This window comes from Anastrepha obliqua, chromosome 1 (assembly GCF_027943255.1).
Source record: "Anastrepha obliqua isolate idAnaObli1 chromosome 1, idAnaObli1_1.0, whole genome shotgun sequence".
NCBI lineage: Eukaryota > Metazoa > Arthropoda > Insecta > Diptera > Tephritidae > Anastrepha > Anastrepha obliqua.
In genome coordinates, this window is record NC_072892.1 from 20171134 (window position 1) to 20188236 (window position 17103).

General features: G+C 40.1%; 1 protein-coding gene across 1 annotated transcript in view; it reads left to right on the forward strand.

Annotated features, from left to right (window-relative positions):
* Positions 1–16445, forward strand: part of LOC129241873 (mucin-5AC) — a 204705-nt gene extending 188260 nt beyond the window's left edge. Inside the window, exon 7 of the mRNA XM_054878450.1 lies at positions 14931–16445. Within this exon, the coding sequence (XP_054734425.1) occupies positions 14931–15472 (542 nt within the window). The 3' untranslated portion in view covers positions 15473–16445. The remainder of the gene's footprint in view (positions 1–14930) is intronic.
* The last annotated feature ends 658 nt before the right edge of the window (positions 16446–17103 follow it).

Below are 17103 nucleotides of genomic sequence, written 5' to 3' on the forward strand. Positions count from 1 at the left end.
GACCACAAGTGACGAAATCACGCCGGCCAGCCACTGTACTTCTTTTTTTTTGCCACTTGCTGCAGTGTACAAAAATAGTATCAAAACATTAAAAAAAAAAAAAAATTTTTTGTACACCTTCTGATACCTTTAATAACATATCAGAAAATCAAACCGATTGAATTTTATTTTCCCTTCCAAAAAATGTCCCAAACATGGTCTCAAAAAACGTGTAAGTTACCAGACTACTACCTTAAAAAAATTTTTAAATATATATCTTTTATACTTCATGAATAATCGCGGTTCCTTTTTTCTAACACAGAGTTACGGTTTTTGTTTTTTTTTTATGTTTTGCAAATGCGAGTGTGGTTGCCTTGTGATTTTTTGTTTTATCAACGCATCCTATGCAATCCACAGAGCCGCTATAATATTGCGACAAGTATAGTATGTAAATAATAATACTAACAAGAACTTTTAATTACTTTTTTTAATCTTAAAATAAATGAATACCAAAATGAGTACATGAACGAACGACATATAAGAGAAAAAATAAAATTTATGCTACTCGCTTTGCATGAGGTCTGCGACTGTTATGCGATTTCACCGTCTTTGCGTAGGATTCAGCTCAAGTAAGCTGGAGCAGCCACGTTGGCATGGTCTTGCAGACGCAGTTTGTGAGCCGTGGCAAAATGTTTCGTCATCTCAGAGTCAGTTAACATGCCTAGATTACTATCAAGATCACTGTTTCGTATGTAGTATGGCGCATTTACTCTGTTTAGAAGAACCTCGTTCTTCAGACGTTACATGGAAAGGATTGATTGATTTGTGTTCTGTATTTTTCAGAGAAAAAACTATGAGGGCTGATTTGCTCCTGTTTAGTTTAATCTTCCATTTTCTTGGCTCAGGAGGCAACTTGGTTGACAGTTTCTTAAAGCTTAGTAGCAGCACCTTCCGATATTCGCTGTTGCCAACATGCAAACGTCCAAAAATCTTGCACAGAATCTTTCTCTCAAACACTCCAAGCGCCAAGCTTCTGCTCCATACGATGCTCCCTTGTGGCAGCAAAAAATCTAACACCCAAACTTTACCAACCTTCATATCTGTCTAAAGCAAATTTAAAACGCTAAATGGCTGAAATTGGCAAAATAAGTTGGGTCATGTAAAGTTACTGCGGATATTGCGTATAGGTGGCAGCAGCTTTTATCGAAAAAACTGAACGCAACTAAGCATTTTTAACTAAACAGTGACCGAAATAGCCGATCTAGCGAGTTTTCATTAAAGTTTAAAGCCAAATTTTTTTTTTTCCTTTCCTTACCAATACTTCATTTAAGGAAACAGTTTCATCTATTCCATTTAGTTATTTATATTAACCTACAGTACAAAGGGCCTTACAAACTGCATACAAATATGGCAAATAGAACTCCTTGGGCAATTAAAATATTAAAAATTACTATAAATACTACTTTAAACTATTAAGTTAAGAATTTTTACAAAAGTTGATTTAAATAAAGTGAAGTCAAGATCAGAAATAAAAAAACGCATTAAGTTCCCGAAGCGCACGAGTAATTGGTGCCTAGTAATGCACGTATAGTTCTAAAGTTTTCCCCATAGAAAAGACGGAAATTGCATTAAAGCTGACACATTCGCGTAACACCATGGAGTTTACCGAATATTTAATGAAGTATTGAAATATTGAATGAAGTTGTGCCTAAATCTTGTGTCCTTGCCATATTTTTTAATGTCTGGAAAGTATTTTACAGCCGCATACATATAAGTCAAATGGAAAGTAGAATGCCATGGACTGAAGATGGCCACAATATCCGCACTTACGCTAAATCAACAGAACCAGAAACAAAAAAGATTTCAATGAATGCACACAGCGAGTGGAATTTGTCACACGTTTGAACAGACCTTCTTCTTGATATCTACCCCAAATCCCTTTCTTGTGGCAAGAGCAACATACGAGTATGTTCGTAGTTATATATTTGTGAGTCTTATGGCTCAAGCCGACCAGAACTTATTTTATGAAAGATTTAACAAGCTCACTTATGCTAGCGCTTAACGTTCCTAAACAGCAAAGCGTTAGAATCGCTTGGTAGTGTATAGGAAGTTATGGCTTAGGTTAGGTTGGACTTGGCCTGGTTGGTTAGGTTGGTTGACCTGTAGGTCGCTCATAGACCAAAATATTGATCCATGTGTTTGTATGAAGCATTTAAGAACTTTATATCGTATTTTGTCTTTAATACACAGTTTAGATAGGTAGGTTGGTCATTTTTTGAGCTGTCCCGCTTCCTAATGTTCAAAATGATGTAGAACATAAGCAGTTTATTCGTGTTTTGCTAAGTGCAGGGCAGTGACAGTGTTCCAGAGTTCCTCTTTTGCTCCTTCGATTCTGTTGTTGTTTTACAACTGATTTTCAAAACTCTTACATGGTTGGAAAACCTGGAGCCTTGGCTATTGTGCAATAGAAGCTTCACGACAGTCGGGGCAAAGGTGAGGGAGTTATGGCACTTTTAATGAAAGAGGATATTCAGGGCGTTTGATGGCTGCCTGACTGTCAATGTGAAAGTTTATTTGAGAGTTCGAAGATGTGTTCTCTATGGCTAAGGCTGCTGTTTTCGGTGCTGCTTAGATCTCACATGGAACACACTGCAGTAGTCCGGTAATTGTACAGGAAGATATATATCAATATTTTTATAAATAGGAGCATAAATGTGATTCCAATAAATATCTAGACATTGATAATTGAGAAGAACTGCTTATGTCAGCAAACTAGCACACATATTCTTCTTCCTCTTCTTAATTGGCGCAATAGTCGCTTACGTGATTTTGGCCGAATTTAACAAAGCGCGCCTGATCTTCCCAACGCGGAGGAGGCCTTCCTCTTCCTTTGCTACCACCAGCTGGTACCGCATCGAATACTTTCAGAGCCGGAGCGTTTGTATCTATTCGGACGACTTGACTCAGCCAACGTAGTCGCTGGATCTTTATTAGCTGCGCTATGTCTATGTCGTCGTAAAGCTCATACAGCTCATCGTTCTATCGCCAGCGATATTCGCCGTTGACAACGAGCAAAGGTCCAAAAATCTTGCGCAGAATCTTTTTCTCAAACACTCCAAGCATCGTTTCATCGGATGTTGTCATCGACCACGCTTCTGCGCCATACGTTAGGACGGACATGATGAGAGCCTTGTAGAGTGTTAGTTTTGTTCGTCGAGAGAGGACTTTATTGCTCAGTTGCCTACTTAGCCCAAAGTAGCACTTGTTGGCAAGAGAGATTCTACGTTGGATTTCAAGGCTGACATTGTTATCGGTGTTAATACTGGTTCCTAAATAAACGAAGCCTTTTACTACCTCGAAATCATAACTGCCAACAGTGACGTGGGTACCGATACGCGAGTGCGCCGACTATTTGTTTGATGTCAGGAGGTACTTCGTTTTGTCCTCGTTCACCACCACACCCATTCGCTTTGCCTCTTTATCCAGTTTGGAGAAAGCAGAACTAACAGCGCGGTTGTTAAGGGCGATGATGTCAATATCATCGGCATACGCCAACAATTGTACGCTCTTATAAAATATTACGCTTGAGCGATTAACTTCTGCGGCTCGTACGATCCTCTCCTACATCAGGTTAAAGAAGTCACACGACAGCGGTCACCCTGTCTGAAGCCTCGTTTGGTATCAAACGGCTCGGAGAGGTCCTTCCCAATTCTGATGGCGCTGCTGATGTTGAGCAACGTCATCTGGCACGCGCATATTGGCGAGCATTATTATTTGGTCTAGAATAATGTATCGATTGAATTTAAAAATTCTCATTTAAGTTTTTAAAAATAAGTTACATTTAAAATGAAAAATAAAGCCTCATTAACTCATTTAATTAACCTGCATTAGCAAACGATTTTACAGCCTTTTGATGCTCCTGAAGTTACTCACATCATGAGCTCACACACACATACACACATTTGCCATATTTTATTCTCGTTTTGCAGATGTGTGAGCGTGAAAATATTTACACATATTTTAAGACAATAATTCTCGCGTTGTCATTGAAAATGTGTTTAAATATCAAATGTCATGTCAATATTAAAACAAAATTTGTATAATTCATGCGGCGAGAATTACATTAAAAACACTACCCACAAAGCAACAAATCAATAACGCGAATCTTTGTTAGTAGTCCCCACGGCTACGCAAATCAAATTAAAAATGCATTTTTCGGACAAGAGATGAAAAATGAAATAAAATTCCATTACAACACTTTATAAATAAATTAATTTATATAATTATAGTTAAATATGCCACTAACAGCAATGGACAGACTACTTTGAACATTTCCCGGCAAATTGAATCAACTGCACACACAAAAGCACAGCAAACCAGCTCGACACGTGGCATACAATGCGCAATATGTTGCATGCAACATAGATAGGCACAACACACATAACCACCTGCCATGCTGCCGGCAGGTATGGCTGCACAAAAACCAAATTAAATACAGTGCTGGAGCATTGAAGCGTAGCATAAAAGTCAATTGTGTGGCGTGGCGCAGTGGCGACCCCCGCCCACAAGCCGACATTTTTGGCAGACACGGATTTGCGCATGCATCTGTACGAGTGTGCATGCAAATTTACATCTGCATGCAAACCAGCTCAAGTGCGTGGAAATTATCACTAGCGAGCAAATAGCCGGATGCGTAAAACTAAGTAACCGACCGTCGAAGCTGCCGCACATCCTCTCTGCATGCGTGAGAGCGAAAACGGACATAAGTATCTCCATTAAATTCGCCAATTATCTGCTAGGTTGAACTACCTGCAGGTGCCACCTGGGCACAATGAGATTCATTACCTTACAAATAAATCAATTTTTACTAATTTAATATCTTATCACATGAAAAATGATGGCATTGTTTGCCACAGACGTACATACGTATGCACATTAATCCAGGTGAGCTGTCGATGGCGTAAAGCGACACTAAAGTAATGGTTTTAAACTCGCCTCCTTTGACTTAAAATGTCACTTTAAAAGTTACACTTTTTCATGTGTGGACTTAAATTACAGGGTTGGATTGAAAAGTAACGAGCCTTATTTTTTTTAAGCAGTTTTATTAAACCTTTTGGCTTATACAACTAATGTTCTTCAAAATAGGACCCTTGAGCGTGAATACAACGCTGGTAGTGGTCCTTCCACTGCAGGAAACATTTTTTAAACTCATCCGCCGGAATCGCGTTCAATTCGGCTGTCATAGTTTTTTGGATCGCCTCGATGGAGTCGAAACGCCTCCCCTTCAGCTTTCGTTTCAGGCGCGGGAGCAAGAAGAAGTTCGAAGGGGACAGGTCTGGGCTGTAGGGAGGGTGGGGAAGCACCGGAACCCCCATCTTGGCCAATGCAGAGCAATTACTTTTGTTCATCAGTCAAAACCTTTGGAGCCAATTTGGCACACACTTTGCGCATTTCAAGTTTTCCGGTCACGATTTTCCGCACATTGTAATAAGTTAAATTTAACTCTTCACTGATCTCACGTAGACTAGCACGACGGTCAATGTTCAAAAATTCACGAACCCGGTCACATCTTCGTCTGTTTGCGTCGTCGAAGACCTTCCAGATCGTTGTTCGTTTTCGACGTACTCCCGGCCTTCCTTGAACGACTTGTGCCACCGTTTTACCCGGGCGCTGGACAGAGATTGGTCCCCGTAAGCCTCCTTAAGTAGTCCAATGGTTTCGGCACTCGTTTTGTTTAGCTTTACGCAAAATTTGATCGAGTAACGTTGCTCCGACGATCGCTGAATTTTCGCCACTGCAAAATCCTAACACACTTTTAAAACAGCTTTCATGCGCGGAGCGATGTTGACTGCACCGCTGTTGCCAGCGAACTGCGACCGGTTTCTAGTGGAAGGAGAAGGTCCAACGATCATTTTCCCCCACCAGCCGATTCGGTTGATCGCTTGGCAGACGCTCCGCGCGGGAAGGCTCATTACTTTTCAATCAAACCCTGTAGTCTTTCTTCAGGCTTCTTACTGAATAATTGCTTGCTTTCGAAATATAAAAGAGATTTTTTATAACAACTTTGAAATAAGAAGAAGAAATAGCCCATCCGCTGATTTAACTGTAAAGCTAAGCAGCAAAAAATTTACACTGATGCACAAAAATTGCTGCTCCTCATAATTTTCATAACTTTTCGAGCGTTAAATGAAGAAAGGGGGCCGGCCACCAATTTACAAGTGGATCTGTCACAAAAGAAATTAGGTAGCTGACACGAAAAAACGGATGTTTGCACTACAAGTGTAAACTGACAATTTTCCATTCCATTCCAAGTGGATAAGACGTGAAGTGGAAACGAATGCACTCATGGCTCATACTAACGAAATCACTCCACTTAAACTTCCCCAGAGCTCCAATTGTGATGTTTACAGCAGACAATAACCGAATTCTCAAAATCCAAAACCTGTTGAGAGAAGTCAAGCAAGATGGGAATCTAGTCATGTTGCGGGATCTAAGCATATCTATGTATATCAGAGCAGCGAGAAGCCGAAACTTTCACGCTCATTTTGGTTTCATCAACGACAACTTACATCTGGCGAGAGTAGTGCTCAAAACCCCTCACAATGGCCGGGCATGAACTTTTTCGTATATTTTCGAGCAGAAATTAAGTCGATCGAAATATTGCGATTCTGAAGCTCTAATCCCGACATAAAGGGTTTTCCAATAAGAGGTGTTACTTTAATAAAAGATCAATGGTTTCGTAGGTTGTGTGGCGCGTAGCGCCGTCTTGTTGAAAATAAACGTTGTCCAGATCAATGCCATTCAATTCCGCCCATAAAAAATCGTTAATCATCTCTCGATAGTGCAATCCATTCACGGTAACTGTTGCTCCAGCTGTATTTTCGAAAAAGTAAGGTTCAATGACTCCGCCGGACCATAAACCGCACCAAACAGTCACACGTTGAGGATAGAGAGGCTTTTCTCAACAATAACTCTTGGATTTTCTCAGCCCCAGATCCGACAATTTTGCTTGTTGACGAAGACACCGAGGTGGTAATGAAAATGGGCCTCATCACTCAAGATGATTTTTCGATGGACTTCCGGATCATTTTCATGCATTTCAACGAACCAATCAGCAAAGACACGACGTTGTTGATGATCGGCCGGCTTGAGTTCTTGTGTTAACTGGACTTTATAAGCCTTAAGACCCAAATCTTTATACAAAATACAGTGTACTGACGTCTGTGGAATACCTTATTCCAAAGAACGACGAGGTTTGTCACCTGGGTTTTCTTCAACCCTTTCGGCTACAACAGCAATATTTTCGATATTCGGCTGTTCTTGAGCGCCGTGCGCGGGTTTAATTCTTCACATCACTAACTTGTCCCAACAGCTCGAATTTTTCACCAATTTCTGTATTGCGGTCCGACAAGCTGCTTTTCGATGACCCAAAAATGTTCGAGTTTTACGAACCGTCTCTGCCAAATTTTCACCATTTTTATAGTGAATTTTAATCATTTCACAGCGTTGTTTAAGAGGGTATCGTTCCATTTTTATTAATGGCGTAGTTTCTACTTGTCAAATATCGAAAAACCGCAGCAAAAGTGACGTCTACCGAAATAGCGGGCTATTCAAAATAACACCTGTTATTGGAAAACTCTTTACATTCCAACTTCTTATTGTATTTTGTGAAGCTCGTAAGCATTTCATTCTTGTTCTATCGAATGGAAGGCATGAACATAGAAGGTGTTCTAGAGTTTCTCTCTCTTCTAGTTCATTGCAAAATCTGCAGCTATCATTGATTATTCCACCTCCTGTCCTCTATCCGTCCTTTCATGTCCGCAACGATGCCATTATAGATCGTCTTTAAAATTTTTAATATGTCGTTTTCTTGTTCAAATGGCATGTAAACTGCGTTCTTGGCAATCTCGTCCACAATTTCATTTCCAGCAATGCCCTTAGGTATGTCCGGACACCCATTAGATTTGCAGCCGTCTGACTACGGCCATTCTCTCTAAGGCTTCCCAGCTTTTACGAAAATGTTTAAATGAATTTTCATACGACTTTATTGCCTTTAACGCTGCTTGGCTATCAACGTATATATTTATTTTGGTGTTGCTCGTTGTCTTTGCGATTGCGAATTCTGCAGCCTTTCCTACAGCAGACACCAATCTGCTTGAAAGATACTGCAGTGATCAGGCAACTTGAACGGCTACCTGAAACCTAGCTCGGTGCAATAGATCCTTGCACCTACTCCGTCCAACATTTACGAGCCGTCAGTAAATATATTAAGCGTATTGGAGCTAGATTAGATTTGTGGGGCGTAGGACAAATCTAAGCACTCAGTCCGGAGACCATTGTACTACACTCGGATAGATTTCATTAGAAAAATAGAGATAGATCCGGAAGAAGAAGAGTATGAACTTTATCCATTCTCAGTATACCGCAACCCAATATCCTAAGGCTGATTCTGGAATACGCCGTACAGTTACAGAGAAAATGCTCTGCAGCGCCGTCATCAGGATTGGCATATCGGGCTGTCGACGACCCCCATGGCAGCCATACGTATGCTGATCACAGGCGTTGTGACCTGTGATTACACCCACCAGTACACTCAGGTCCTTTGTGCTGAGTTTTAGGAGAAAGGACGCTATTTTGCTGTTTGGTTCTTTCACAAAGCAATTGGCTACTCTGCACGAGTTCAACCCAGACCAACGTCGTCTATGGGCAGACCTCATGAAGCCGTCAATCCATAGTTGAATCGATGCAGAACTTGCGGAGCCTTCATTAGCCAGCTTATCAGCTAACTCGTTCACTGTAATACCACAATGCCTAGGCACCCAAATAAGACTAACTTTGTTGTGTTGATGTTCAGTTTACTGTTCAGTTTTGCCTTACATTCACCGACAAACTTCGAAGAGTAGCGTGGGTTAACAAGGGCTTTCAGTGCAGCTTGACTGTCACAACAATTGGGGCTAGGTTTCATTCCTCTTTTCAATCCCTTTTCTTCTATTATTGTTCGGAACTTCCTCACCCAACTGTATTTTGGAGTCATATCATCTGTATTGGCCCTATAACCGTTGGAGTAGTTCTCATCGCCCGTGTTGTGCAAAGTACACCAAGATGTTCCATGTTTCTCATAGGTAATTTGTATATTTGTATATCATTTTCCTTAGCGTGGTCCACCACATCGTAAAGTAATATTGTTTTTACTACTGCCGAATAGCACCAGTACATTATGGGGTTGCAGGGATAGTCAGTGGCCCGAAAAACTGATGATTTTCAATAATTTTTTTTTGCTAGTCAGTTGCTTTATTTTACAAAAATAAGAACATAGCATTAATATATCATGTTTCGACGTGACTTTAGCAAAATTGCAAAAACAAAAATGAATAAAAGTTAACGCGTTTGTGTTGAGCCCGTTTCCTCAGAAGTCCATTGCGGTGATCATCACAAGTTCTTGGAGATTCATCTAAAATCAATCGGACAAGAAAAATTAGTTTTATTAATAGATAATTTTGTGTCTGATTGAAGTTTTTTTGCTTCAAAATTAACAATATGGCGGTCTCAGGAAATTAATTGTTTAAAAAAAATTGAGGTTTTTGAAGAAAAATATCCTTTAATCAGGCACGAGTTTTTGTGTTTTTCAAAAGCAGTATAAATTTTGTTTAAATCTACGAAGCGGTTTTTAAGTTACAGTGATCACCAGTTCAAAAAACATAGTTTTGAGAAAAACGCATTTAAAGTTTTGCTATCGAGCTCCGGAGAGCCCGAGCACCCTTTGTTAATTATTGAATAACTCGAAAAGTATTTGTCGGATTCACTTCAAATTTTTACACAATATTTTAAAGATATTATGTTATAAGAAGATGCAAAAAAAAATTTAATTTTTTTAAAATTGTGATTACCCCTAACCCCTTATTTGAGATAGACCCAATGTAACGCCCAGCATCTTTTTACGGGCTTACAGTGCGTTACTGGACTTTTCTTCTTCTCCTATATGTTGTACTTCCATTATATAATATCATAGTTGGATATCCAAAATTACTCTGAGGTACTTCGTTTTGTATTTAAGAGTCAGATCTATGCCGTTCAGCTTCGGAGAATACCGATTCGGAATCTTTTACTTTCTGGTAAAAAGTGCTATAAGTACTAAACAATTTTTTTTTTGTGTTTGGATGAAAATTAAAATGGCTTTGTTTAGGTTTCTAATATTTTTACTTGTCAATATAACCACAAAAAATAATTATTTACTTCATAGAAAGCAGCCTTCAAAACTATAGTTACAAATTAAATGTAGTCTCATGTCATGGATGCGCCCTGTGTTTTTGACTTCACGTAAATGTACGCGGCTGTATAGGCCTTAATTAAATGCAAATGGAATACGAGTAAAATGTTGCACAATAATTTGCCAGTCGAGTGAGTTGATAAAGGCCGCGAAGAGCTGTCACGCTGAAAGCCACAGCATTAAGGGCATTAAGTCAAACCGCTGCAGCTTACAACAACAGCAAACAAAGCAACAAACCAACTGGCGAATGCACTTACTTTCCTTTTCCATCCCTGCTCTGTCTTGGACATCACCGCACCGCAGTGATCAGTGGCTCCCTGCGTCGTCAATCGTCAACATTTCCCACCGCCCATTTTCAGTGCAACGCCGATTCGACGCTGAGCGAACGTGTTAACTTCTGTGACATTTATGAGCGCAGTTAAAACCAATTTTTAATAATGTTGCCGATACATTGTTGGTTTTTCTGTTGTTGCCGCTGATATAATAAAAGTCACTGCCGATAAAGAAATAAACGCCAGCAGATATTAAATTATAGCAAATGCAGTGTGAGAGTATCCACAAATTGACATTAAATGCTTGCATATTTTTAAGTGTGTACTCATATATGTATGGGTGTGTGACTGTCGCTAGCAGTTGGCTGATGCGTGCCACATGCACGCATTGGAGCAATAAACATGAGTTGCTTGGAAAATTGGTCATATCAACGCATTTGGTTGCTGTGGAAAAAAATATGCGAAATTAAATTATTTGCAATACTGGAAGCGAAGCGCTAAAACAGCTAAAGCTGTAAAAAGTTGCACCTTTTTGAGTAGCGTAAAAAATATATATTTTTTTGGTAATAAATGCTTTCAATTTGACATTTTAATTTACACAACGGCGGCATATAAAGAAATACTTGCAGGTGCGCATACGAGGTGTGACCATTAAGCTGCGGGGATTTAGTTATAGCTCGATAAGTGGCAATACTGCTTGAAAGGTAGACACTTCTCGGAACTTAATTGCCAGACCTAGTACACCATCACTTTTTTTTTTTTTTGCTTTTTTGCTTATGCTAAATAAAAGCTTTGACATTTAAATCTATTAATCCTTTTTTTAAGCGCACTTTTTTTAATTTATATAAAAGTGTTTATTATTTGCTCACATAGATGCAATAATTTGAAATATGCAATTATTTGAAAAACAACAACAATAATGCAATTATTTGAAAAACACTTTCACTTTTTTTGTATTAAATTTTAGACCGTAAATAATTTTAAATTACATTTTTCATAAACGCGTGCAACTAAAAAGAGAGCTTGCCTGCCCTTTTGAAAATTATTGCGCGGGAGAGAAAAAATTTGTTCTTTTTTACTTTTGCGGATGTATATCCAAACTCACACACTGAGCTGCTCCTCAAACATAGAGTTTGCTTTGATTTTCTTCCACCTGAGATCTTCAACTGCTGTCGAACGGCAAATGAATTTTGTGAGCAGTCGTTTTAGTGGCGCCAAATCACTAGAAAATATTTTTCTTTCATTTGAGAGGTCAGGTCGGACGTTGAAGCCAAAACAAGCCGAATAGTATCCAAGCACAAACCAACCGACTACGGCATTGGATCCTATCCTCATTTGTGATTGTTATTGAGGTAACTACACTATGCTAGGTGGCTGCCGTAACCGAATGGAAGAGCATGAATTTGAAACCCTGGGCATGAAGCACTAAAAAATAGCAAAATGTTTTTCCAATAGCGGGCATCACTCGGCAAGAAATGGCAAGCCTTCGAGTGTAATTCTGCTATGAAAAAACTTTTCGGAAAAAAACATTTGCCATTCGGTGACGGCTTGTGGAAGAACATCAAGACGCGAACCGCAAATAGATGGAGCAGCTCGGCCAAACACCCAATAGAGTCTGAAAACGCTATGCCAATTCAACGCTAGTTGTGTAAACTAATTCAAGACGTAAAAAACTCAACTCACTCAGAACCGGAAAAAAGTGTGATACCCTAAGATCAGAAAGTACCAGGAATGTTTAAATGAAATAAAACGGAGTTGAATTTCAGGCTAATCTATTTTATCTTCTTCAAAATATGACCCGTCTGATGTAAGGTAGGTAGGTAGGTAAGATGGCAAGAGTACCCCAGGTAGACTTCAAGTAGCACTTACGTGCCGTTTTGATATCGTAATGTGGACCACTACCTGTGAAAAGATTAAAAAATAAATAAATAATTGGCGCGTACACTTCTGTTAGGTGTTTGGCCGAGCTCCTCCTCCTATTTGTGGTGTGCGTCTTGATGTTGTTCCACAAATGGAGGGACCTACAGTTTCAAGCCGACTCCGAACGGCAGATATTTTTATGAGGAGCTTTTTCATGGCAGAAATACACTCGGAGGTTTGCCATTGCCTGCCGAGGGGCGACCGCTATTAGAAAAATGTTTTGTGAAAAGATTTAGGAAAGAGAAAACCGTCTACAGCCATCCAGTGATGTTGATGTAGTAGAGGAGAGAAAAGGTATATACACTGAAGAATTTATTTAAGCCATCCCCAGACAGCACGCTAAGGAATCTCAAGCGCCTAGCCGCCAGAGCCGGACATTTGCAGAGTAAGTGTTCCCCAGTCTCTTTCTCTGGAGGATCCCCACAGCTGCTGCAATGGGGGTTGTATGGAAGCCCAAGCTCCTCCGCATGAGTTCCGATAGCCCAGTGAGCAGTAAACACCGCAATGAGTTTGGAAATTGAATGACGGGGGATTCCAATCACTCTAAGCGTTCTGTTTCTATCGCACTGATGCCATAGTGTTTTCGAAATAGCACACGATGAGACAAACCTCCATCTGTCTTGCGCTTTTTTTATAAAGAAATTGTGTAGTTTCCCTTTAACGACGGCCAAGGGGACACCGATGTCTGAAAAGGGGACAGCTGGAACCGGTTCTGCCGACCCCTTCCTGGCAAGTTCATCGGCAATTTCATTTCCCTCTATATTCCTGTGCCCAGGAACCCAGATAAGGGAAATGTTTCCTGCACGTTCGAGACGTTTGAGCTCCTCCTTACAGGAGTTCACCAGAAGAGAGCTGCAATACGGCGACGACAGGGCCTTGATCTGATGTCTGAAGCAACAAACATGTGCCAACGTTTATCCCAGTTCTCCATGCACCCCTGGTAGGCCGACGAAGGGCTGACCTTCAGCTCCTTCGCCGCATTCTCTTTGATCTCCTCGATCGACTGAAATCTCTTTCCACGAAGTGGTAACTTCGACTTGTGAAACAAAAAGAAGTCGCACGGGGTCATAACAGCTGCATACGGTGCTTGCACTATGGTATTTACTTGGTGTTTGGTCAAATAATCCAGCACAATTTGAGCTCGGTGCGATGGCGCGTTATCATCATGCAAAATCCAAGAATTGTTTCCCCGATGATCCGATGGCGCTAAAAGGACACAGATGTGTGTCTATGGACCGGTTACCACGTGCGCGGTTCGTTTAAATTAAACATTCCCGGTACTTTTTGATCATAGGGTATTTCATTTCACAAATGTTTTTTGCCTTTTCTTTTAAATCATACATTTACATTAATTCCGCACACAGGAGCTACTGACATGCACAGACACTCCGCCACTGCAGCCACGAATTTACGTCAAATAAATTAAATAAATCTTAAATTCCTGGCTGCTGGCTGCTGCTACCTATGTGCTTCCTTGAATACACAAGCATTAACATACTGACATACCCACACACCATTCCCGCTCTATATATATATATGTATATATTAGGGCGGGTCGATTTAAAAATCGCTCATTGCCCTGTGAAAATCATATTCTAGGGATCGAAATAAGAAACTTTGCCGAAGGAACTATACCTCTAAAACGAATTCTGATGTCCCCCAATTTGGGTCGAACGAAAAATCCCACTTTGACCCATTTAGAGTGCTCCAATCGAGTCCAAATGTATGACCGACCCCCACTAACTTTGGACGGCCGATCCACCCATGCCAGTGGCACACCACCTGGAACTCCCCTGGGGGGTTCTCCATAGAATCATTTCAAAATATCACCATTTTTGGCCTTTACATGAGAAAAGAAACTAAAAAGTTCGACCCAAATTGGGGGACATCAGAATTCGTTTTAGAGGTATGGTTCCTTCGGCAAAGTTTCTTATTTTGATCCCTAGAATATGATTTTCACAGAGCAATGGGCGATTTTTTTGCCTCCCCACAAATCGACCCGGCCTAATATACATAAATAGAGGGTTTTCCAATAAAAAGTGTTATTTTGATATTCAAAGAAAAATGCTATTTTTTAATACAAATGAGCGGATGTTTATTTCATTATAAAGAGGAAGGTATGCCGTTAATAATAACAGGCAAATGACTACCACGACCACGCTAACAGGACAATATCCTTTTCACCGAATTGCAAAGTGGCTGCCCTATGTCCTCGATAGCTTCACAAATTCCATCTTTGTGGTCTTGAGTTGACCGTGGGCTGTTCGCGTGGACCGTCTTTTTCACCTGGCTCCAAAGAAAAAAGTCAAAAGGTGTTAAATCACAAGATCTCCGGCCATAAAAAATCGTTAATCACCTATCGATAGCTTAATCCATTCATTCATAACACCTCTTATTGGGAAATCCTTTATATGTATGCATGTGTGTATGTATTCATACGCTTGCTTTTATAATCAAATGCTTTATTTGCACTTTACTGCCCTTAATTTCAGGCGAATACTCTGCCTCCGCGATAACTTCAGGTGTCAATGGCAATATTATTATTGGCAACTACCGTAAGTGGCTCGGCGTTCTGCTACTGCTACTCCTACAACATTTGCAACATAAGTTCGCCAATTCAATTCCGGTTCTACTGCGAACTATTGCTTCGGTGACTTTGTTGTGCATTTGGCCACAAGCAGAACGCCGCACCAACGCCGAATCAACTAAAACAGCAGCGACACTCAGCATTAAGGCCCCATCCACCAATCTGCAACAATTGGCAAGCACCAGAAGCGATGGAAGGGAAATATGCTCGTTGTGTGGCGGACAGAATGGCCGTAGCACTTGCCAGCAACGGCACGACCGGAGCCATGACAACAAGCACAACAAAGGTGAGCTCCCCACAGGCACCAACACCAGCAGCAGCAGCAACGGCGGTAGCAGGAGTGCAAGGCAGGCGCGCAATGGCAGAAATTGTGATCACAGCATTTGGAGCATTGACTGGCAAACCGGCTGTACGCTACGTTTGCTAGCAATAATGGAGAAGACTTGAGCGGGACTGCGCTTACGCCGTGTTTATCTTTAGGATGTAGGAAGCAATTTAGTGCGATAGCTCTATAGTTTAACTATTGTAAACGAATGTGTTTGGTGTGCCAATGAAGGTGCAGTGAGCGCACAAATTCGCGAAATGTAAGATGCTCTCTCCTGTTAGCGGCGAAAATGGTTAGTATGTACTCCTAAGGAAAAAAATCATGCAGCATCGATATCTGATATCAATTAAGAGATAATTTAGTGTAATTTAGTTAAGAAAGAATATTAAAAATACAGTTTAAAAAATAATTTTATAAAATGTAATGTATTAAGGACATTTTTCCGAGGAGAATTTTCGGACCTGATTTCACTGATTTTTTCTATTGCGAAATATTAATTGTGGCTTTGAGTATGGCTATTATAATAGGAAGTACGTCGAATCTATAATAAAAATAAATCAAATGCAAAACAGGCGATTTTGAACTCACAAAATACAACAAATGCGCTAAACGCTGAAAAAAACCATGAACGAAATACGTAAATCTGCAGACCACAAAATCAGAAGCGAGTACGGGAAATAGGAAAATAACCATATTTGGTAGAAGTATTTAAGTGAATGTGAAAAAAGCGAATGGTAAACAAGATAAACGGCTAATAAAAATTAACTAACAACATAGCTGCTTGTAAGCCATTTATGTACCTTAAATGGGCCACTTGAGACGCTCGCACGCACACACAAGCAAAGCAATACACACAAGAGCTCTAGGCAGGCTGTGCATTTCAGCTCTTTGCTAACAAATTACTCAATTGTGCACAGCAGTAACTCATTGCTACGTAGCACGCAGTGCAGGTGATTATGCCTGTCGAAAGGACACACGTTGCCCGAATGCCGGCGTACTAATTGCAGTTTTACGTAACAAAGGCAAAGCTACTTACACACACACACATACACACTTATGTATGTATATAGATAAAGGCATCTGCTGCATATAGTTTTATCGAATTTATGCATTTATTTAGCATATGTCGGCTTTTTTTTTGGCAAACGAACAATTAAAATGCATAAATAATTAAAATTTACAGCAAATGTCAGATGGCGTTGACACATAAAAAGGTTTTTGTTGGTGTTCTTTTTTTGTGCTTTTGCTTGAATAAATCCAAAATGAGCATTGTGTAAAATCACGAGCAGTTCCACATACATCCATACATAGCGCACATGCATATGTGTGAGTGTTGCGTTTTGGTTGTAAATAAAAATACGCCAAATTTCAGATTATTGCTGTGGTTACATTCTGGAAACGAAATCAAAACATTTACATGTAAGCAAGAATTTGTTGGCAAGCACAAAAAATGTGAAATAATATTTTGTTGATTTTGCTAAAACTATTAAAAGGTGAGCGCACACAAGCAACACACAAACGTTTTATATGAAAGTCATCAATTCCACTGCATTTGCGTTCTAATACTCAATACTTGCGCATACATTTGTGCTCACACACACACACGCGCACATTCACATATGCAGCCATTGTACATACTTTCGTGTGTGTAATCAGCCACACGAGTGTCGTTGAGTTTGTTGTTGTATGTAATTCGATTTAAAATGCGTAAACTATTCGCCTACTAACTACTTAATTAATTCATAATAATCCG